Here is a 21,557-nt window from a genome sequence, read left to right on the forward strand (position 1 = left end):
GGGTTAAAAAAAAAAAAAAAAAAAAAAAAAACAGCCAAAAACAGCCGTTGTAAAAAAAAAGAAGAGAGAATCCGTTGAGCAAAGGGGCGGTAGAGTTTAACGTTAATTTCCCCGCACTGTGTAACCGCCGTGAGATGAAACCCCCGCGAGCCTCTTGTGACAGCAGCCGGTGAGTTTGAACATTAACAGCTAACAGCTCCGCTGACTCACCGTGTTGGCTGTTTGTCGCTCTGCCGTTAACGACACGTTAAACATGAAGCCCAAGTGTTCTACATAAGTGTGTGTTGTTCACCGTCACCCTCTCTTGATGAAATCACATTTGCATCGGTCTGTTTCGGTTCCCACAACGGGTTTTCAACAATTTAAAGATATATTCAGTGCGATATTATGCCAATATCAAAGAAAGGCGGTAACATATATAACACGAGTATTACAATATTCTCATTGCCTAGATATCAACATCTGTATTATAAAGTGACTTTTCCCTTTTCTTAAATCCTGTATATATAATGATACAAGGAGATATTAAAAAAATAATAATACTGAAATACTACCAAGAATTAAAAACATATTGTAGCCTATTCTTCACATTTCAACAAGCTTTGGTATCAAAGATAACTATGTTTTACTATGCCATTCTCTGAAGTTTCATCTCAAAAACTGACAAAAACACAATAACAGAGTTGCCTGAGTTGAGTGTATGTTATAAAGTGAGGCAGACCATGTTTATTTATTTGTTATTATTAATTTATTAAATATATGTATGTGTGCATGTTGTGTATATATATATATATATATATATATATAAACACGTGTATATATATGTGTGTGTATATATATATATATATATATATATATATATATATATATATATATATATATATATATATATGTGAGTGTGTGTGTGTGTGTGTGTGTGTGTGTGTGTGTGTATACACACAGTGCTGTGAAAAAGTATTTGACCCCTTCCTGATTTCTTTTTTTACTCATATTTGTCACACTTAAATGTTCCAGATCATCAAACTGATTTCAGTAGATGATGATTAAATTATTATTTTATTTTATTTCATTTGGTTTTATTTGGTTACTCAAAAGATCAAATGTAATTTATAATTGGGTTAATTTTCACAAGACACACAGTGATGATTACTGCCCGACCTGTTCGATCTGAACATCTCATAAAACCTGTCTGGCAATGTGAAGCTAGCTAAAAGGTCTCAAAAAGCAGCACATGATGCTGAATCAAAAGTACAAATCCTTGGCATTTTTCAGTCTGGATGAAAGCCATTTCTAAGGCTCTGGGACTCCAGTGAAGCACAGTGACATCATATCATCTGGACAAACAGCAGGCTCATCAACAAGAGAATGAAAGGCTGAAGGAAACTGTTGAGGTTGAACGCTACCAGAGAAAAACAAATGTTGTCCAGGTGAGTAAAACTCTAGGAAAACAAGTTACTCAAGACAAAGAATGACAAACACCCCCAGGAAAGGATTGATGAAGTCCAGGCAACTCCAGGAGAAAAACCATGAACACCAGGAGAAGAACAATGAACACCAGGAGAAGAACAATGAACTCCAGGAGAAGAACCATAAACTCCAGGAGAAGAACGTTGCACTCCAGGAGGAGAACCATGAAATCCATGAAGAACGTTGATCTCCAGGAGAAGAACATTGAACTCCAGGAGAAGAACGTTGCACTCCAGGAGGAGAACCATGAAATCCATGAAGAACGTTGCACTCCAGGAGAAGAACCATGAACTCCAGTAGAAGAACCATGAACTCCAGGAGGAGAACCATGAACTCCAGGAGGAGAACGATGAACTCCAGGAGAAGAACCATGAACTCCAGGAGGAGAACGATGAACTCCAGGAGAAAAACCATGAACACCAGGAGGAGAACCATGAACACCAGAAGAACAATGAACTCCAGTAGAAGAACGTTGCACTCCAGGAGGAGAACATTGAACTCCAGGAGGAGAACTTTGAACTCCAGGAGGAGAACGATGAACTCCAGGAGAAGAATGATGGACTCAAGGCAAAGTATGACAGACTTAAGGAAAAGTATGAAAAAGCACATCCCAAAAAGCAAGGCCCCTGAGAAGGAGGATGACATGTATGCGATCGCTGGGGAAGAAGGTGTTCTCATATAAATCTTGATGGCTGGGTTGGTAGTAGTAGTAATATAATCAAATGAATACAACATTATAGTTGACTCAAATTAATATTCATATTATTTTTAGTAATTTAAGTAAGTTTTTAGTAATATAATTATTACTTTATATAATTATAATAACAGGGGAATAAATTATTAATGATATTATTTTTTATGAATATTATTATGATTATTCTTCCTATCATCAATATTAACAGCAGTAGTAGTATTTGACTAAAATTATTATTTGGTCTTGTATTATCATTACACTTCTTTTACTACTATTAATAATCATAATAATAATAACAACAATGTAAAATAACAGTTATAATATTAATATTAGTAATATTACTATTATTAATAAGAATGTTAATGAATGTAAAAGTACAATTATGATCATTTTAACAGGAAAAAACAAATATTCATCAAAATAATATAATAATTATATCAGTCTTAATGTTTTAACAATACAATGTGATAAAAAATTATATATCTATATATGTATTTATGTATATGTCATCACATGTTGCCTATAGTGTAAACACCAATCTTTCTCCAGACCTGTTATTACAGAGTTGCATTTCAGCCTGAGGACAGGGAGTCTACCAGAGGACCAGGCTAAACAAGTTGTAACTCTGAAAACTCTCTGAAAACTCTGAAAACGCTTGCTCGACAGGCAGAAAATGTAGAGTTGGGTTACTGGGGAGAGGTGGCAGAAATGCCAATAAAGCAGGGTCGGAGTCTCTTAAAGAGACTAGACTTAGATGCTAGATCAGGCCATGTACACAACTTTACTGTGACTAATGTACAAAATGTTTCCCGAACAAGAGATCGATTGAGACCACTGATAGAGTATATAGTGATTGCAGAACAAGCATGTTAAGTTTGCTGAAAGGCCCACAGCAAGGGTTTATTGAAAGAGGCAGATACACGTTATATCACTCATTGTTTTTGTCACTAAGATCAATACATTCTAATAGTTTTTTGATAGTGCTCCAGGGAAGTTATTTAGTCTACTCCTGGCTGTCCTATTAATCTTTCTCCTGTTTCTTTTTCTCAGAAGACTCGACTTTCACATGACTCACTGACCACTGATTTACACTAAATTGATTTTTCCCGCAGTAATGCATTTTCGAAAAAGAAATACAGCACAATCTGTATGAAATTGCATTCATAAGTATAGCGAGAATTTGCGTCAGATTTGGCCAATCCTGACGTCAGAGCACGATTTACACCACGCGACATATTAAATCGCTCAAACCTACTGCTGTGCGCTGAGCTGAAACACCTGTTTAAACAGGGGCCTTTAACGTTAGCTGCCCCCCACCCCCCCAACCAAACCTCCTTTCTGGCCTGTTTTGAAACCGGAGTGGTGAGTCACTCCTCTCTCGGTTTAGAAAAACAGATCCGGCCAGGCTGGGGCCCGGAGGGGGGATGGGAGGCCGGCGGTGGATGAACACCGGAGGTGGACGCAGCTGGACTCCCACTCCCAAGGACCCCACATCCTGACAACGGCCCGCCGTGTTCCCATAGTGACCGGGACTGATCCGGGGGGGGGGGGGGGTTACTGGCTGGATGAATTCATATGCGTATTTTTCCAGCATATTAATCGTGGGTGCAGCCAAATCAATTGGTCATGTTCTTCAAAAAGAGAGCCGAAAGTGGAGACCTCAGCCTACCTTATGTGATTGTTTTGTTGGACTTGGATTCATATTGGAGTGGAGAATGATAAGCAAGAAGTGTTCTCGATAATTATTTTTGTTTAGTTAAATAGATAGACGGTTAGAGAGATGGAAGGCTGTGACCATTTTGTTAAAAAAAATAGGTTATGTTAACAGAAAAGGCTACAACATAAACTTGTGTTTATATTGTGCACACTATTTTAGTTAATATATATTAATTAGCTTAGTATTTGATCAGGGTCTCCACTCTCCAGCAGGGCCAGAGAAGAGTAATGCCTTTTCTTTTCGAAATCATTCTCTACCCCCCTCCTTCTTTTCCCGCCAAAAGCCTCGGGGGGCTGGGGGTGGGAGTGTCGAATTCTGCCCCTTGCTGATACAGCGAATCGATGTGTCCATGACAACCGTTGCTCCGGACAACGAGGCATGCCATGCGCAATGCGGCAGCAGCGCATACTATTTCTCTTTGATCCACCCCGGAAACACGTTTTTTTTTTAAAGTGTTTAGCACTGAAGGCTGATGTCTGCTACATAATGAGAGTTACAGTAAAGGAAAGAAGGCACGTTGTGGCATCTTAAAAATGTAATCGCAGCGACAACTTTGCAGTTTACACATTAACCGCTAGATGGTAGCATCGCCACCTAAATAAAAACCCATGTCTACGAGGAACAACGAGAGAAATATTAACCTGTAAAATATGTGTCACCAGAAACAGAGGACATCGAGCTTAATACAATCGGTGTTTCCATGTAAACGTCCACAGAAATATAAACGTGACACGTCTCGTTGCAAGCCTCAAGCAGAGCCAAACTGTGCTCCTGTCCCGGAAGTTGTATCGATAAAGATTTAATTTGAATCGAATCCAACTGCTAACATGATGGCGACTGAACGAGCCGTGCACGGAGTTCCTCCTTCACTGTCTGCTAAAGTGGTTGGGTATGTTGACAGTCGATCTAACAACTTTGTCACCATGTAAAATAATGCAGCTAACTAAGGATACACTGCTGTGTCAAAACGGCCACGGCTGTCATGCTCAAAACAGAAGTAGCACTAGCTTGTTGCTAACAAAAATTCACGAAGTTTGAAATTACTATGTACACAAGCATATGACGTCGACTCAGACAACTTAGATATTTTTGTTCACAGCCTTGTTATATCAGTAAGTATCATTTTAGCGTTATGAATGTCTGTAAGTTAAAGGTTAATCAACGTTTTCGTTAGCCTACATCTGGCTAGGTTAATTAGCTCGCTAGCTTACTAGTGCATACAGCTGCTAACGTTGTAGTATCAATAAATAACAGTGTAACGTCAATGGCTATATCGTTTCCCTTCAGGTCATTTGCTTATTTGACTGTGAGAGACCGATTGCCGACAATCCTAACTAAAGTTATAGATACAATTCATCGCAACAAAAACAAGTTTTTTGAAGAATATGGAGAGGTACGTGTTGTTATTGACCAGTTGATCTTTTCTATAACTACATCCGGAATTATGCAAACACTTGGAATTTGATATTGCGTGTTTTTCCTATTAATTTCCATACAGGAGGGTATCCAGGCGGAGAAGCAAACGATAGCTCTGCTGTCAAAGATGAGGAACGAGCTGCAAACTGATAAGCCAATTCTAGCGCTAACAGACGACTTACAAGACACAGAGTACTGGAACCAGTACCTGCAGAGACAGCGGAAGCTGCATGGAGACGAGGAGTCCGTCAGCTGGTTCAAGTCTCCATGGCTATATGTGGAGTGCTACATGTACCGCAGAGTACAGGAAGCCCTCTGGCTCAAGTGAGAAGTATTTGCATCTTTTAATAGGACCCACTGCTGCCCTATTTCCTGTTGGGCTGTGTTTTTGTCTTTTATATGATTTATAATCACATTGCAATGCAGAATAATGTTAATCTGTCCTGATAAGCTCTCACTCCGTTTTTCAGAAAGTCTCGTGAAAGTATGACATAGTTTTTTGTTACTTCAGACTGCTAAACTGTTTGTCATTATGCTCAGTTTTAAACACAGTCTTAAAGGATACAACACAAAATTACAATGTGTGCTTAATGATAAAAAAAAAAGTATTTGAATATTGCAGCGTTCTTGTTCTCCTTAAGTGATTATTTATTTGTGGTTTTATTTCAGTCCTCCCATCAGTGACTATGACGTCTTTAATGAGGGAAAGACTCAGAGCTTTTTTGAGTCTCAGCAGGCTATGATGGCTTTGTGTACATACTTGGAGGGTGTCAACAAGAATATGGAGGGACTCTCCAAGAATCAGCTGTTTGAGCATTTTAACAAACTGCTACAGGTGAGTATCTTCTACACAACCTTAATACATGACAATCAATTGAGTGAAGTTAAAAGCTGTACTATTAAATTTTTTAATATTTGGTTTAAATGATGACATATCATTTTAACAGGTTGCTTGTATTGATGAATCTTTAGATGCTTATGAACCCCTGAGCTCTATGGTGGATTTTAGCATCTTTTAGGGCAGTGTTATTGTTTAAACACCTGTGATTATAATCTTTTAACCCCTTATAGACAAAAACCAAATGATGTGATGAATTAAGTCATAAATAATATAGGCTGTGTAATCATCTATTCTATCATCTAAATCAGGGTCATAAGTGAACACATTACAATAGTCATAACATTTTTATTTGACTCTTCCCAGGTTTCTCTATGGGGAAACAAGTGTGATCTGTCTATCTCTGCTGGCCAAGACAACTCACAGAAGACCAGTCCATTAGATTCCCTCAACAGCCTACAACCCCTCATCTTGGTGAATGACTCTAACTTGGTATGGTCAACTATTATTTCTGCCCAGAGATCAGGACAGTCAGAGAAAACCCCTGCAGTCAGAGTGGACATTGTTCTAGACAATGCTGGCTTTGAGTTATTCACTGACTTGGTCTTAGCAGATTTCTTGGTATCCTCTGGTCTTGCCAATGAGGTCCATTTCCATGGCAAATCCTTCCCGTGGTTTGTCTCTGATGTCACAGCGAACGATTTCCAGTGGACCATCCGCCAGACCACTGCGGCCAATCACAAGTGGATGTCCAAGAGTGGTGTCCAGTGGATGAACCATCTGAAGGAGGGCGTGTGGTCCTATCACGATCATCCTTTCTGGACACAGCCCCATGAGTTCTGCGACATGGCGGTTGAGGCTCCTGACCTGTATGCGACCCTGCAGGGGGCAGACCTGGTGCTGTTTAAAGGTGATCTCAACTACAGGAAGCTGACGGGAGACAGGGAATGGGATCACACAGTGGGCTTCAATACTGCACTCCAAGGTTTTGGGCCTGCGCCACTGTGTAGCCTAAGGACTCTCAAGGCCAACATACAGGTCGGTCTGCAGCCGGGTCAAGCAGAGAACCTCAGCTCCCAAGATCCAGATTGGATGACCAGCGGCAGATATGCTGTCATTCAGTTTTACAGCTCAAAGTCAGAACAGAAATGCTGACCTAAGGATCTCCTTGGGGTGGTGTCGATTCATCAGAACAATACAGTAAGAAGTAACCGAAGAAGGGGTTACCTTTAAGCCATTTAGTTACATGCATCAGTTTTTTCCTCTTTGTCAGTTAGCACTTCATCATGTTTGATACAGAAATGCACAGTAACATTTTTAATTATTTTCACAACATATTCTTACCGTGTCATACTTAAAATGTTAGCACTTTACATCTAAATGTTGCTACTTGATTTGAACACAATTGTTTACGGTGACACAATTATTCTCCAAGCTACTAAATCAACGTTTCTTTTATAGCAAACATCTTCACATCACAATGTAGTAAATCATGATATTAACGGGTTAATGTAGATGCTAGTGACAATTATCAAGCAGGAATTGGGCTTTATAAATCTTCATCCTAGAGCAGCAATATGTTTACTTTTTCATTAAGTTAAAGAGAGTGATGATAAATGTAATAAATGTATTTTTTGTTTTAATCCAGCTAACGTTTTACTGTTTCACTCGCCTTCAAAACATCGCACGCAGCCAGTTCCATTAAGAAAAGGCAGATCATAACATTGTTTGATATCTGATTTGCTCAGTTTGAAAGATGGTAGACGGTTATAGGTGTGGTGAAACAATAACAGTGACAGCATGTGGTTGTTTACAGTGGGGAACCCAGACCTCCGTGGATGAAATTGGATGTGTCCACATGTGTTATGTTGGAGCTGATGGTAACTGGATTTTTTTGCTAGGGGAAATGTTTCATTAATGTGTTTGATTTAATAAAGAACTGCATTGACTGGTCTTGTTTTCCCACGTCATGCTTTATTAGCTGTAAAGATAGGATCTGTTGATAATAATGGGCCTTATCCCGGGGGCAGTAAAGAAACGTGTTTCAATGAAATTCTTCGTTTGTTGTCCACAGAATACCAAACTGTAAAAAATTGTATCATACCGTAGTAATCGTATAGTATAGAATGGATAAATAATTTAAAACGGCAATTTTAAAAGGCAGCATGTGACAAATCAAAAATAAAAACCGTCAAATGTAGATGTAAACAGTATTATGTATGTGCAAACTGCAGCAACTGTAATTTAAGCCAGATAGTATAAAACAAATCACCTAAAATATAGTTAAATCCATCTCTACACAGATAATGAAATAGTTGTTCACCTGTTTTCATGAATATATTATAGCAGTTGTTGATGGTGACCTGTCTTGTACTCGGTGTCAGTGTGGACTTAGAAAACCAGCTGGAAATGCTGAACATGTGCATTACAATTTCAGAATAAACTGGGAAAACTGAATGGCATCATTTCGGCTGCTGACATGCTTTGCGAATGTGAATCTATCATGAAAGTTAAGTGAATTACAGTTGAATTACACAAAGTACCCTATCTTGAGCCATTTAGGTGATTTAGCTATTTCTTTTCTAACCCTTCATTTCCCTGTGTACTAATGTAACAGTGTCTTCATTTTATACCAGGGGAAATGCTAAAAAATATGTATCATCATCAGGGCTACTTGTTTTCCACTTGACCTGACATGTCCTGAAAATTGGGCTGTTTACTCAGGGAAGATGCTGCACAGAGAAGGGAAAATGAAGCCCCTGTGCCAACGGTTCAGCTTGTACTCAGCGGGGGAGTTTGTTGCTTCTGATCATCTTTATCTTTATGAATTTCTTGCTTTATTGACAGTATGTCAGCTTACAGTTTTGCATGGAATTAAGCATATTTTAATTCAAGCGCTTTACATTTGCTGTGAATGTTGGAAAATAGTATATTATTTTTATTTTTTGTTTGTTTTACTGTTGCCTGGTTCCAGAACATGCAACAACTAATGGACAATCAGAAATCTTTTAACTTTTGTGGAGTAAAAATGAGCAGTGATTTCTTGAATGTTTATTTGCATAAATACTCTGCCCCCTTGCTTTGATTTGTTTATGTATAGTGTTCTATTTCATCTGCGACTTGACCTGATAAAGTAATGATTAACTGGTCCATACTGTGGTCCTATAACATCCTCCTTTGAAAGAAATGTAACTTGGAAAATACGTTTTTGTTTTTTCACATATCTGTAAAAAACAACAACAAAACAATTGGGAATGTTTTTTTTAAACTATTTGATTGTTGTCATGCAGCGTCTTATTAAAATAACAATCCCTACATTTGGGATTGATTGTGTAATGATTGGCTGTTGGACTGAGATTTGACCTCCTGCTTTGTTTGCTGTGTTATGGTGACCTGGACGAAAACACGCCATGGTTTGGTTATCGATTTGGCTGCATCTTTAATTTGTTTATCCTCTTTTTCCCTTTTTAACCTTTCCACTGCTTCCATTGTGTCCAATGAGCCCAGTTAGATTTCTTTCAGTGAGGTGAGAGAGGCAAGCAGAGAGGGAGGGAAGACTAACAATACCAGTGCTGCACAGCAGATATGAAGATGATGTGAGAGGTGAGTAGTGTATCATGGTGGATTTTGGCTTTCCTTTAGCCACCGTTGTTTAAAACCATTGTTATGTTCCTCATTTCCACAGTGATTTGATTTACTGCAGTCTCAGGTGTATTCAATAATCTGTCTACAAATAGACTGGTCATACGTCATTCTGGTGGCTTGCTGAGAATCTGATAAATGAAACGGCTTCTTGGGAGTTTACAGATGTGTTGTTTTTTTTTCTCATGATGCCAGCTGCAACCAGTAAAAGCATATCTATGTAAGGAAAAGGGGGTTGGATGAGAACATTTAATATTAGTGTTGTGAGAGAAGATGGCGAGAGGAGTCATTTTGTGTTTTTAAGCTTGGTAAAGGGACAGAAAGAAGAGTGGACTCTTCAAGTTGCCTGACAAGCTTCATTGGAAAAAAGGCAACAGAGAGAGAGAGAGAGCAAGAGAGAGAGAGAGAGAGAGAGAGCGGTACTCCTCTCCACTCCCCCTCCCAGCAATTGGGAGAGAGTCTAAATCATGTTGCATATCAGTGCTGCTGTGCTGTGATGTTGCTCAGGCAGAGCCCGGCGCAGAGCAGGCAGCCTTGTGGACCGGTAGTCAGACCCAGGATCAGCCCAGCCTTCTTAGAACTGGAGACCCTCTCCACGCAGCGTCCCTCGCCTCCACCACGTGCCCCCTTCACTGACATGTATCCTGAAGAGAGCCGGGGGTCTGGAGGGGTAGCCACTGTGGACTTCCTGGAAGGGACATACGAGTATGCCGCCCCCACGCCTGCCCCGACTCCTCTTTACAGCCACTCCACCACCACTGGCTACTTCTCTGCTCCTCTGGACGCCCACGGACCACCCTCAGATGGCAGCCTTCAGTCCCTGGGGAATGGGCCTACCAGTCCTCTTGTGTTTGTGCCCTCCAGCCCCCGACTCAGTCCCTTTATGCACCCACCCAGCCACCACTATCTGGAAACCACCTCCACACCCGTCTACAGGTAGGGGAATACAACGTTTCTTTATCAGCAGAGTGGGAAAAGTGTGTGTTTTGTGCTCGGAAAAAAGTTATTTTTATAGCATCAACAGGTATGAATCACTGCTTTAATGTTTTCTTTAGAATCATTAAGTGAAGTTTTATTTTTGGCCATTCTACTTGAATGGTCAGTTTTGTTTGTGCTCTCATGATTTTTGATCTGAAAGGAGAAACAATCAGAACATAAATGGACTCCATAGTCAGATTAGTGTCCCCAGTATGTTATTTTGCTTGAGTATAATGTTAAAGAATAATCTAAGAAATACTTTTTACTGTCTTTTCTGTACTGATTGGAGTTTTCCTATTGAGTTGCTGTAGGGCATTTTGCCACATAACAAGATTTAATATCTTTGACTCGCATCTGTTGCATTCTGTCGAGTCCTCACAATGCAGTTATAAACAAAACCTAATTATGTAACTGCATTGTTTTTTTTAAACTTTATACAAAACACCGCCACTGTCTCTATAGAAAGGATCAAGCTTTGCCCTGGTTTCTAATTCCAGAGATTAAGGACTTTGTCAAAGACCTTGAGAAAGGAACAATACGTAAGAACAGCAGAAGTACATGTACAGGTCGCTTCCTGGCTCAGGCTCAGAAAAGTACTCTGTTTTTGTTTCTGCCCTTTCAAATTAAAGTTGGTGTGGTAAAGGTTAGCGGTGTAAATATGTAGTTGCCTAGTGTAACTTTTTATGATAAAAGACATTTATTACAGCAATTTTGACAAAATTGGCAGCTTTATTTTATGCCAAGAAAGCTATTGTATGTATTATTTCATCTGCATCCGTTTTAATATTATTATCTTCATGGCGATTTATGAGGTGATTTAACTGTTGGTGTTGTGTAGCAGGTCCAGCGTCTCATCCAGTCAGCAGTCCGTTTCCAGAGAGGATCACTGCGGCACCAGTGACGACTCGTACAGTCTGGGGGAGTCGGGGGCCGGGGCTGGGGGGTTTGAGGTGGCCAAAGAGACACGTTTCTGTGCTGTGTGCAGTGACTATGCCTCTGGGTATCACTACGGGGTGTGGTCCTGCGAGGGCTGCAAGGCCTTCTTTAAGAGGAGCATCCAGGGTATGTAATCTGTCTAATCCTTTTGTGACCGTGTTATTCTCAATTGTCCCATTTCAAGTTTGTTTATACTTTTCTATTTTTATGCACATTTTTGTTCATTTTCCCTCCCTGTTTACATCTCATGTCTTTTATACGACGGGGTGTTCATGTACAGCTGCCTCTTTGTGCAGATAACATCATCCGCTGTTGGTGGCTTAGTCATGTTTGTGATATGATCATCCCGCATATTGATAAGTCTTCCAATGGAAAACAGGTCATAAAAAACCAATAGTCTCCATGGCAATGACAAAGCCAAGATGCCACATTTTAATTTTTTCCATCTCAGATCCATTTAAATTGGGAATAGAGTGTTCCTGACTACTAAAGAACACAAATCTGAAACCAACACTGGAGTGAGGGGCTTGAAGTAATAGATTTTCTTCCATTTCAGGTCACAATGACTACATGTGCCCGGCGACCAATCAGTGTACTATTGACAGGAATCGGAGGAAGAGCTGCCAGGCTTGCCGTCTTAGGAAGTGTTACGAAGTGGGCATGATGAAAGGAGGTGTGTAGAAACACCAGCAGGAAACACATTTTCAAATGTGTTTTATTTTACATACACTTGCACTTTTCTTGCAATTTGCTATCTATTACTAGATTCAGGATATGTTATTATTGGTTATCCCTTTTGCTTAAATTGTTTAATAGGCCTGTAAAATTAAGCTTTTCTGTTTTTTATGTCACCAAATAAGCTAATTTGATTGCACTTTTCTGAACAAGTTGAATCGTCTATCAACCATGGCGTGTTGCTGAGACATTTATGAGTGTGGGTGAATGCAGATAACCTTGAAGCTAACTTTAACATGACCTTGAAGTGATTTCCTCTTAAGGAGTACAACTACTGATTAAAACATTTTTTTCGTGCCCTTTGAATCACGCAGGCATCCATTTAATCTTCGCTGCTGGGCTTGGTGGTAAAAACAGGATATGGAGTTATGTGTGAGGGGTGTCCATGGAAATGCCTGACACGTTTGTGCGTAACTGTGTGCATGGATGTTTGTGTCTTTTCTCTCTACTTTGCGCTGAAGGTGTGCGAAAGGACCGCGGGCGTGTTTTGCGGCGTGACAAACGACGGACCGGCACCAGGGATGGAGACAAGGCCTCCAAGGACCTGGAGCACAGGACAGCGCCCCCTCAGGGCGGGAGGAAATGCAGCAGCAGCAGTGCTTGTGGCGGAGGAAAATCATCGCTGACTAGTATGCCGCCTGACCAGGTGCTTCTTCATGGAGTGTTTTTGGAGCACATTGTTGTGGTGCAAATTTGAATCTGAGAGTAATATTAAGAATCATCCCCTGGGGACATTGCACGTTCATATATTCATACCTAATGTCATGCCAATGTAGTGCTAGTGGATATATTTGTAGTTGCTTTAAATCGGTTTGAAAAACAACAGCTTATTTATTTGGCGTTCCCCTCCACCGCTGCTTCCCCAGGTGCTCCTCCTGCTCCAGTGTGCCGAGCCGCCGATACTGTGCTCTCGTCAGAAGCTGAGCCGACCCTACACCGAGGTCACCATGATGACCCTGCTCACCAGCATGGCTGATAAGGAGCTGGTCCACATGATTGCCTGGGCCAAGAAGCTGCCAGGTACTGCTTAGCGTGGCAAGGTAGCCACACCACAAGTAAACATTCTGTATTGTGTTTCAGCAGCGTGAACCCTCTCGTATTGACTGTTGAATGCAGTGTATTTTTATCCAGAAGCATTTTTCAAGATATATATTTCAATAAGGGTTACAACCCTAAATTTGAAAGAAAAATAACTAATCTAGAGGCTAGGATAGAGTGACAGTTAGCGACAATTACTTTACCTGATTTCAGATATCAGTTTTGGAGCAAAACCCTAAGACTAACTGGGATTGTTAAGACCTTCCTGAGACCACATCAAACATACTAACAAACAAAAAATCCAACTGTCCTTTCCATACCACGTTTTAACATGTTGCAATTCACTTTTTTGAGTTGATGTGTAACAGATTGTGTGACATAGCATAGTGAATAACAACATGATGTGAGCATAGAGTTAAATAATCAGCTGTATTTTTTCATTTATTTACATATTGTACCTTTAAAAGACCTCTTTGTCCAATTATCACCAGCCTGCTACCCTCCAATGCTGTCTGCTATCAAAAGGTACATATAATTAGAGAAATATCCCACTAAAGTATAATTATAACAATAACATGTCAACTAAAAATAAAGAATGGTAATAAATTGCCTTCATACATTTTAAGAATTAAGAAAATTAAAGTGTTGGATTGTAGAATTCCATGTGAAATAAAAGCGTCTCAGTGCAACATTTATTTCCAATATTCATTGACACAATCAGGACTTTGAGCCAAAACGTCCAGTTTATTAAAATTATTGCTCATGTTTGTAGCTTAGACATGGGAGACCTTTATAGTGGAGGCACATGTGGGCACACACACAAATGCAGAGCCATTACAGCGAAGGTTATTACAGTCATCACCTTTGAGTGGATTGTTTGGCCAATCCGCTGGCACCCCATAGAGCCTAAATGCAGCATAGGACACATTACCCTTTTGCACGCACACGCACACACACACACACACACACACACACACACACACACACACACCGACAAGATCCCTAAGTGAGTAAATCCTGATATCGTGGTATTACAACCATGTGCGTCACTAAAAGGCCAAAGGCACACAGTTTTAATTGCGAGGGGTCCCAAACAGGGTACAGAGGCTGACAATGAGAGTGAATTGGCTGTAATTACATATGAATTGAGACAGCTGAATGCCAGCGATAAGGCTTCCTACGAGAGCAGAGATTGCAGATGGTTTCATTTAAGTAGCCGTTCGCTGCCAGAAAACAAGGACATGCATGTTTTTATTTTTATGAGTGGGATGAAACATTTACCTCTGGAAGTTTTTAATATTCCACACCACGCCGCCGCTAACACCCACCCACATCAGTAATTAGCACTGATACAACAACCAGATTTGTGTCTGTTTGGATTTGGTCTTTATTCCCAATAACTTCTGTGATCCAGATACAACACATATTGGGTCTCATGCAGTAACACATTGCTCTTATATTTTCTCTTCATTTTCTTTTTGGATGAAAAAACATATTTTCCAGAGCAGCAGTCCGTTACAATGAAATCAAAAAGCATTTAAGCATAGTCTGTAAGCCATTTAGAGGATGAACGCATGTAATCTGTTATCTTTCCTTGTGTTGGACAATAATGTGCGGACCGTGAGTACGAGAGGTTTTTGTCCTATCTTGGCAAGAGTGCTCTCGTCCATTTAACGAGTGGACCTAAGAGAAAAGGCACAAATAAGAAAACATTCCCAGAATTGAATAGGTACTAAAAAAATAAGAACAACTTGTGGATATGAACAAAAATAGGAGGACATTTGAGATGTGATTTGTTCCTTTGCTCCCGTCCTGCATGAGGTTCACTGTTCAGTAGTTAGTTAGTCAAAAAGCTGGTGTTGCTAAAAACTATGAAGAAAAAATCTGTTTGTTAGAATGCACTTTGTGTGTGCTTTCTAGGTTTCCTGCAGCTGGGCCTCCATGACCAGGTGCAGCTGTTGGAGAGCTCATGGCTGGAGGTTCTGATGATCGGGCTCATATGGAGGTCCATGCATTGCCCCGGCAAACTCATCTTCGCACAGGACCTTATACTAGACAGGTAGCCACGAATACTCGCCCGACACCCACCTACTTTTTCCTCTCTCTGCACCTCCATTTCCTCCCTACTTCTATCCCTATTTCGCACTCTCGCAAAGGTCTTTAGAGTAATACATCAGCATTGCAGATTTTCCATTTCACACCTTTGCAGCCATTATAGCACCCCAACACACCCACCATAGAGTGGAAGACTAATTACACGTCCCCCACGGAGAGGAGAGCAGCCTGTCTCTCACCTGAAGGATGACCTGAGAGATGTAATCAAAGATGCAAGGAATGATGGAAAAGGTAGAACGATGGAGGGGGAGATGACGGAGAAGGAGGCGGACGAGAAATGAGGAACAGAGAGGACAAAAAATAGATAGAAATGCAGACATGGATTTCTGCTTTGGAGGCACAGCTCGTTCCCTCCATTTCCCCCCCGTTTTCAAAGCAAACAAGCTGGCCTAACCGCAGTGTCTACCTCCGACAGAAAAAGGGAGGGAGCTGGAGACAGAGATGAGGGAGACACGCAGACAGACAGAGCTTTTACCCTCTGATGGTTCAATTTGATTCAAAAGTGTATCATAGAGTATTATCTCTAAAACCCGTCCCTGTATGAGTGTCCTCACCAAATGGACATGATGACTAAAACGCTGTGGGTCAGGGTGGACAAATTCCCTTGGCTCTGTGCCGCCCAAATCTATCTTGCACTCTAACCACTGGATATTATCCATCTTTCCCTCACTTCAACTGTGCTGACAAATGGAGCGTTCGTTATTCAGTCCATTAGCTGTTTACCTGGCTGCTCTTTAGTATAGTTTCACGGTCGCAGATGAAGTAAGGATTTTTGTTTGGTTCTCCCGATGGTGCACTGCAGCACTCTCTTTTGTGTGACTTTTCAGACATTGAAATACCGAAGAGAAATTAAGAAATGGTTCCACCGTTCCACATTTTCTTTCATTCTGCTCTCCAGGAACGAAGGCAACTGTGTCGAAGGCATGGCGGAGATTTTCGACATGCTACTGGCAACTGCGTCCCGCTTCCGCTTGCTCAAACTCAAACCTGAGGAGTTTGTCTGTCTCAAAGCGATCATCCTCTTCAACTCTGGTGAGGTGCAACACGTGTGAATGTGTGTGTGTGTGTACAGTTCTTGTCAACTTATGGCTGGCATCACTGACTGTGGACAGCAGAGACTAATAAAAACCAAAGTGCTCTGGCTTAGTTGCACCACTTTGGAGCAGGTTTTTGTTGTCGAGAGTAAATACGAACATTATCTTCAGCGAACAGAGGTGTAGCTCTGAACGCTACTCGGGCACATTAGGCCAAACAGAGTGCGGAAAGACCTGTACTCCCGATCTGCCGATACCTGTTGCCATGACAACATGAGTCAGAGTGCTGTGTTTGTGTCAGAGATTGAGATATTCTATATGGGAGACTGAGTAGACTGGAATTCCAGCAGGATGACACAACTGGCACAGCTGCTGAAGCTGGATGAACATTTGATTGCTGTGTGGGCACTCCTGTACATAATACTCTTATATGCACATGCGAGTCATTATGACATGAAAATGGTTGTTTTTTTTTCTTCTTTTTCTTTTTAACTTGAAAAGAAAAACTCCAAAGATCGATTTAATGAAGAAAAAAAAAGGCAGTTGATGTTTAGACACTTTGTGAATGCAGTACTTTATCCTTTTCCATTTTATTTTCAATATTTATTCCAGTGAATTTCATGGGAATTAATAAAATAGAGAGGCTGTTTTGAATGAAATAGTTTTGACTCAATTTGTCCTCTGATCAATATCATCTGATGTACAGATACAGGTACTTGTGTTTTCATCTTTATTTATATCGCAATATCGTGATATCGTGATACGTATCGTATCGTGACCAAAGTATCGTGATACGTATGGTATCGTGACCAAAGTATCGTGATACGTAGGGTATCGTGACCAAAGTATCGTGATACGTATCGTATCGTGACCAAAGTATCGTGATACGTAGGGTATTGTGAGGTTCTTGCCAATACTCACCCCTAATGTCCAAATGAGGTGTATGACTCTGAATAAAGTATCTGTTTAAGAATAGAAAGGTGCTTTAGCTTGACAAGTAAAGTAAGGTTACATTTTTCCTGTCAGGTGCCTTCTCTTTCTGCACCGGCACGATGGAGCCCCTCCATGACACAGCGGCAGTGCAGAACATGCTGGACACCATCACAGACGCTCTCATACATCACATCAGCCAATCAGGTTGCTTGGTTCAGCAGCAGTCGAGGCGGCAGGCCCAGTTGCTCCTCCTGCTCTCCCACATCAGACACATGAGGTGAAAAAATCAGAATGACTATTTGGACTATGACTTTTTTTCAGGACTTTTTCGACATATTATGACTTATTTCCAGATTTTCTTTTGACATACTATACTATGACTTTTCCATGACATTTTGTTTACTCTCCCTGCAGCAACAAAGGCATGGAGCATCTGTACAGCATGAAGTGCAAGAACAAAGTGCCTCTGTATGACCTGCTGCTTGAGATGCTGGATGCTCACCGCCTGCACCGCCCAGACCGACCTGAGCCACAGCCTTGGTCCGAGACTGATGGAGAGCCTCCCTCCACCCCCAACAATCACAGCAGCGGTGGGTCCTCTTCAGGTGGTTCCAGTTCAGGACCCCAAGTCAGCCACGAGAACCCGAGCAGAGCCCCCACAGTCCTGCAGTACGGAGGGTCTCACTCTGACTGCACCCACGTCCTATGAGACACGCAACATCTGAGGGTCGAGGACGCGTGTACAACAGAATGAGAGAGGTTGTATTTGAATTCATTTCATGAGATAATTATTTATAAATTAAGTGATTTTATAGTTGCAGCTGTTGACTTATTCTTTTGCACTGCTCCAATTCACGACAAAATGAGCGTCAATTCTGTTCATCTTTTATGCTGCCTTTCATAATATCTGTGAATATAAGTCTCTAACAACTTTACAGTACAGCTTATTATTTACAAAATGGCAGGTGTGAAGTCATATTGTATCGCTCTGTTACCTTTGAAAAGCTAATTTTTCTTTTCATTCGCTTCAAACCAAAGTGCACTTTCTCTGGGGTTTAAGGGGCTATTGGGCTTTATGTTTACTTTCACATATTGAGGAAGATTTACTCTAAACTATGATGAAACAGGTTAAAAATTATATGTAATTTATTTTTGTTTAAATTCCAATATTGTTAAAGACTAAACATGAGGTATTGTGTTTTCTGCGTGCGCACAATTTTTAAATTAATTATATTTGTGAAGAAAATTATTCCAATGATGAAATTGTGAAATGAACAGGATATATCTGTCTAATTTTTAATAGCTAAAAACTGCACAATCAATTCCTCGAACCCTAATTACAAAACACTAATTACATAATGAAGGAAGCCAAGCTTTACTGTTGGGAAACTTCCCCTATCCACATGTTTTTGTGTCGTAATTCTTTTCTTTACGCTTACTTGCACCAAAGTTTTTGCTGACTTTATGTGCGTGCGGCGGTAGAGAGACTGAGCTACAAATGTATCCAAGCTGGTTTTATGCATTTGATTGATGCAGTTCAACGCTTCAAAGCTACACCTGGTTATTGTTCATCTTATTCAGTGATTACATGTTCAGTTAGGCTGGATTTACACACCTCCAAAAAATTATAATGTATGTGCAAATATCTTTCTGTTTAAATGGGCCGATGATCCGATTGTAAAGGAAATACAGGTACCTGATGTGGACATGATCAGGTGTTTCCCGTTTAATGTAATTACATAAATTATTACATCACACTGCCACCCTGGTCTCATCTTTCTGCTGCCGCCTCTAACATTTGTCTCACCTTCTGTCTGAACAGTCACAACTGAATCAAACCTGACCTGTCACTTGTTTACTGTGCATAAAAATAAAAGCATTCATGCAAAAAAATATTGTTCATTAACGTATTTTCATCCCAAAGTCAAGCCCAAGAATACACAGAGGTAAACATTTCATGTTTTATTATTTGCAAAGAGAGTATTCTTCATGAAGTTGGCATTAGCAAACTGTACATACATAAATAACCATTTTCATATTTCATAATTTTTTTTTTTTACAGATTCTGTTTTAACAGCGCAGTGATTCTGATGTCTCATCACTGCAGAATAATCACCAAAGTTATTACAAAGCTCACTATTTCATGTCGCAGCCGTCTACTAAAACACTACCAGTGATTGTTTGGCTTTCTCAAAAGGAAGGGACTTTCAAGTGCATGCTCAAACAGAGATTTAAAAAAAGAACTGCCCGTATTCAGAGGCATTTGAACAAACATATACAAATCAGTTGAGACCTATCTTTTGTCATAATTGCCCCAGTTAATTAAATACTGAAATTAAAAACAGGAATACAAGCCTTGGCTTTTGGGAATAGAAGTCGGCCATCTTGGCTGGACGGCTTCAGTGCAGTACCTTCGACAGTGCTCATGTCAGTGCTACAGGTTCAGATTTCAGCTTAAATGTCACTTAAAAGACTTAATTTCCAAATTCAAGCCTGTTCTTCTGAAATGTGTCAAGCAGAGAGTTCAGTCGTTAGGTCTGAGTCGGTGTCTTTTGGAAAGAAACCCTTCATCAGAGACTGAATGATAAGTCTACTGTACAATTTACAGGTATAATATCCCACACTCAAAGTGAGACTTTAGCTTAATCAATACTAACGATCTATGAACTGATTGAACGCTAAATAAATAGTAGCAGCACTGGTTATCATGGACAAAAAGCACGGTCGACTTTGGCTCCCAACATACAGTATATAAATAGTGCTTTGTTTTCATTGACTTCTCAGGTTTCTTTAGAAACCTTAAAAATAATATACACATTTCAGTTAAAACAACATGAAATATTGAGATTGGGCAAAGAGGCTCTCCAAAGGTCCATTCTGGAAAGTATGTTTAAAGGGTGGAGGTGATTTCAAGAGCGTGGGTGTGCAATTTTACAGAGAGAAGTCTTCATATCGCCTCTGAATCACTTCATAATGCATGTTAGCTCCCCAGCAGGGGAAGAGTTTGTTGCGTTAGGGCACGGGGTGAAGAGGAAACATTCAGTGGCTACCTTGGCAACGCCGTATAGGTAGCGATTCAGCTGCTTCTCATATGGGCGGAGGTCCGTTGGTGTAGCGCAGCATGGGATGGAAAGAGCGGGCAAAGTTGTTGGCGTGGTGGCAGCTGTAGTCCTCCTCGGATATGGGCACCAGGCAAGCCAGGCCAATGAGGAGCAGGAGGAGTAGCTGGACGGGAAGCGCAGCCCTGAGGACCCGCAGCAGGAAGGACTGGCCTTTTGAGGAGGAGGAGGAGGAGGTCATTGAGGAGCCACCATCCGGGAGGTCAGAATGGGAGGAAACGCAGCCAGCGGCGCCTGGTGATCTACTCCGGATGATTGAAGACACAGACTCAAGTTAAACAGAGCAGAGAACAGACCAGCGTTCACTAGTATTTGCAAATCATGCTCTGTCAGAACCCCTTGATATTGTTATTAAATTAAAGGATTGTGTGTTGATCTCTATAGTGAAAAATGCTCCAACCTCATGCGCTTGAATCAGAAATGCATCATGATCAAGCTAAGACTGCCTTAAGTTAATCAGAAACGTTTCTTCAGTGTTTATTTTCTTTTGCTTTGGTAATTGGGGTGTGGTTTTCATCACCGTGGATCTAAAGAGAAGTGTGGCATTTTTCACTATTTTCTGTCAATTCATAGACCAAACAATTAACTGAGAAAATATATTGTGGGATTAATTAATGATCCAATTGTGAGTCATAAAAATGTCTAGAATATACTGTCAGGGAATTGTAGTATAGGATGTCTACAAAAAGTCATAAAATAGTAAGTTGAAAAAAGTAATGAAAAAAGTCATAGTAGTTTGTCAAAAAGAAAGTAATGAAAAAAAGTCATAAAATAGCATGTAAAAAAAAAGTCAGTACAGTACGTCGAAAAAATTCAGGAAAAAAGTCAAAGTATAGTATGTCGAAAAAGTTCATAGTATAGTATGTCGAAAAAAAAATCATGTAAAAAGTAATCG

At 40.4% G+C, this 21,557-nt stretch overlaps 3 protein-coding genes across 5 annotated transcripts in view; 2 read left to right on the plus strand and 1 right to left on the minus strand.

Annotated features, from left to right (window-relative positions):
- The first annotated feature begins 73 nt into the window (after window positions 1–73).
- On the plus strand, window positions 74–19,430 carry esr1 (estrogen receptor 1). 3 transcript variants are annotated; one of them, XM_084030262.1, is made up of 11 exons: window positions 74–169; window positions 9,640–9,735; window positions 10,282–10,710; window positions 11,594–11,814; window positions 12,245–12,361; window positions 12,885–13,069; window positions 13,290–13,443; window positions 15,382–15,520; window positions 16,475–16,608; window positions 17,637–17,820; window positions 17,958–19,426. In XM_084030262.1, exons 3-11 carry the CDS (start codon window positions 10,412–10,414, stop codon window positions 18,250–18,252), a joined length of 1,728 nt encoding a protein of 575 aa, XP_083886388.1. In that variant the 5' UTR covers window positions 74–169; window positions 9,640–9,735; window positions 10,282–10,411; the 3' UTR covers window positions 18,253–19,426. The 3 variants fall into 3 exon arrangements, with proteins under 3 accessions (XP_083886388.1, XP_083886386.1, XP_083886387.1); XM_084030260.1 differs by having other exon boundaries at window positions 9,640–10,710; window positions 17,958–19,430; XM_084030261.1 differs by lacking the exon at window positions 74–169 and having other exon boundaries at window positions 9,431–10,710; window positions 11,600–11,814; window positions 17,958–19,427.
- On the plus strand, window positions 4,583–8,085 carry armt1 (acidic residue methyltransferase 1). The gene is made up of 5 exons (XM_084030267.1): window positions 4,583–4,767; window positions 5,166–5,271; window positions 5,377–5,618; window positions 5,964–6,129; window positions 6,499–8,085. The coding sequence occupies exons 1-5, from the start codon at window positions 4,706–4,708 to the stop codon at window positions 7,285–7,287; spliced, it is 1,365 nt and encodes a 454-aa protein (XP_083886393.1). The 5' UTR covers window positions 4,583–4,705; the 3' UTR covers window positions 7,288–8,085.
- A 62-nt stretch (window positions 19,431–19,492) lies between the features above and the next one.
- syne1a (spectrin repeat containing, nuclear envelope 1a) overlaps window positions 19,493–21,557 on the minus strand; it is a 102,905-nt gene continuing 100,840 nt past the window's right edge. Inside the window, exon 148 of the mRNA XM_084030258.1 lies at window positions 19,493–20,904. Within this exon, the coding sequence (XP_083886384.1) occupies window positions 20,631–20,904 (274 nt within the window). The 3' untranslated portion in view covers window positions 19,493–20,630. The remainder of the gene's footprint in view (window positions 20,905–21,557) is intronic.

Source organism: Eutrigla gurnardus (assembly GCF_963514095.1).
Source record: "Eutrigla gurnardus genome assembly, chromosome: 16".
NCBI classification, from domain to species: Eukaryota; Metazoa; Chordata; class Actinopteri; order Perciformes; family Triglidae; genus Eutrigla; species Eutrigla gurnardus.

Excerpts from the sequence above, each read along its gene's own strand:
- armt1 (XM_084030267.1), top strand. The coding sequence starts at position 4,706 with ATGATGGCGACTGAACGAGCCGTGCACGGAGTTCCTCCTTCACTGTCT. Across the intron at positions 4,768-5,165 it reads CTGTCTGCTAAAGTGGTTGG|GTCATTTGCTTATTTGACTG; the intron begins GTATGTTGACAG and ends GTTTCCCTTCAG. Across the intron at positions 6,130-6,498 it reads ATTTTAACAAACTGCTACAG|GTTTCTCTATGGGGAAACAA; the intron begins GTGAGTATCTTC and ends GACTCTTCCCAG.
- esr1 (XM_084030260.1), top strand. The coding sequence starts at position 10,271 with ATGTTGCTCAGGCAGAGCCCGGCGCAGAGCAGGCAGCCTTGTGGACCG. Across the intron at positions 15,521-16,474 it reads CAGGACCTTATACTAGACAG|GAACGAAGGCAACTGTGTCG; the intron begins GTAGCCACGAAT and ends TCTGCTCTCCAG. Across the intron at positions 16,609-17,636 it reads GATCATCCTCTTCAACTCTG|GTGCCTTCTCTTTCTGCACC; the intron begins GTGAGGTGCAAC and ends TTTTCCTGTCAG.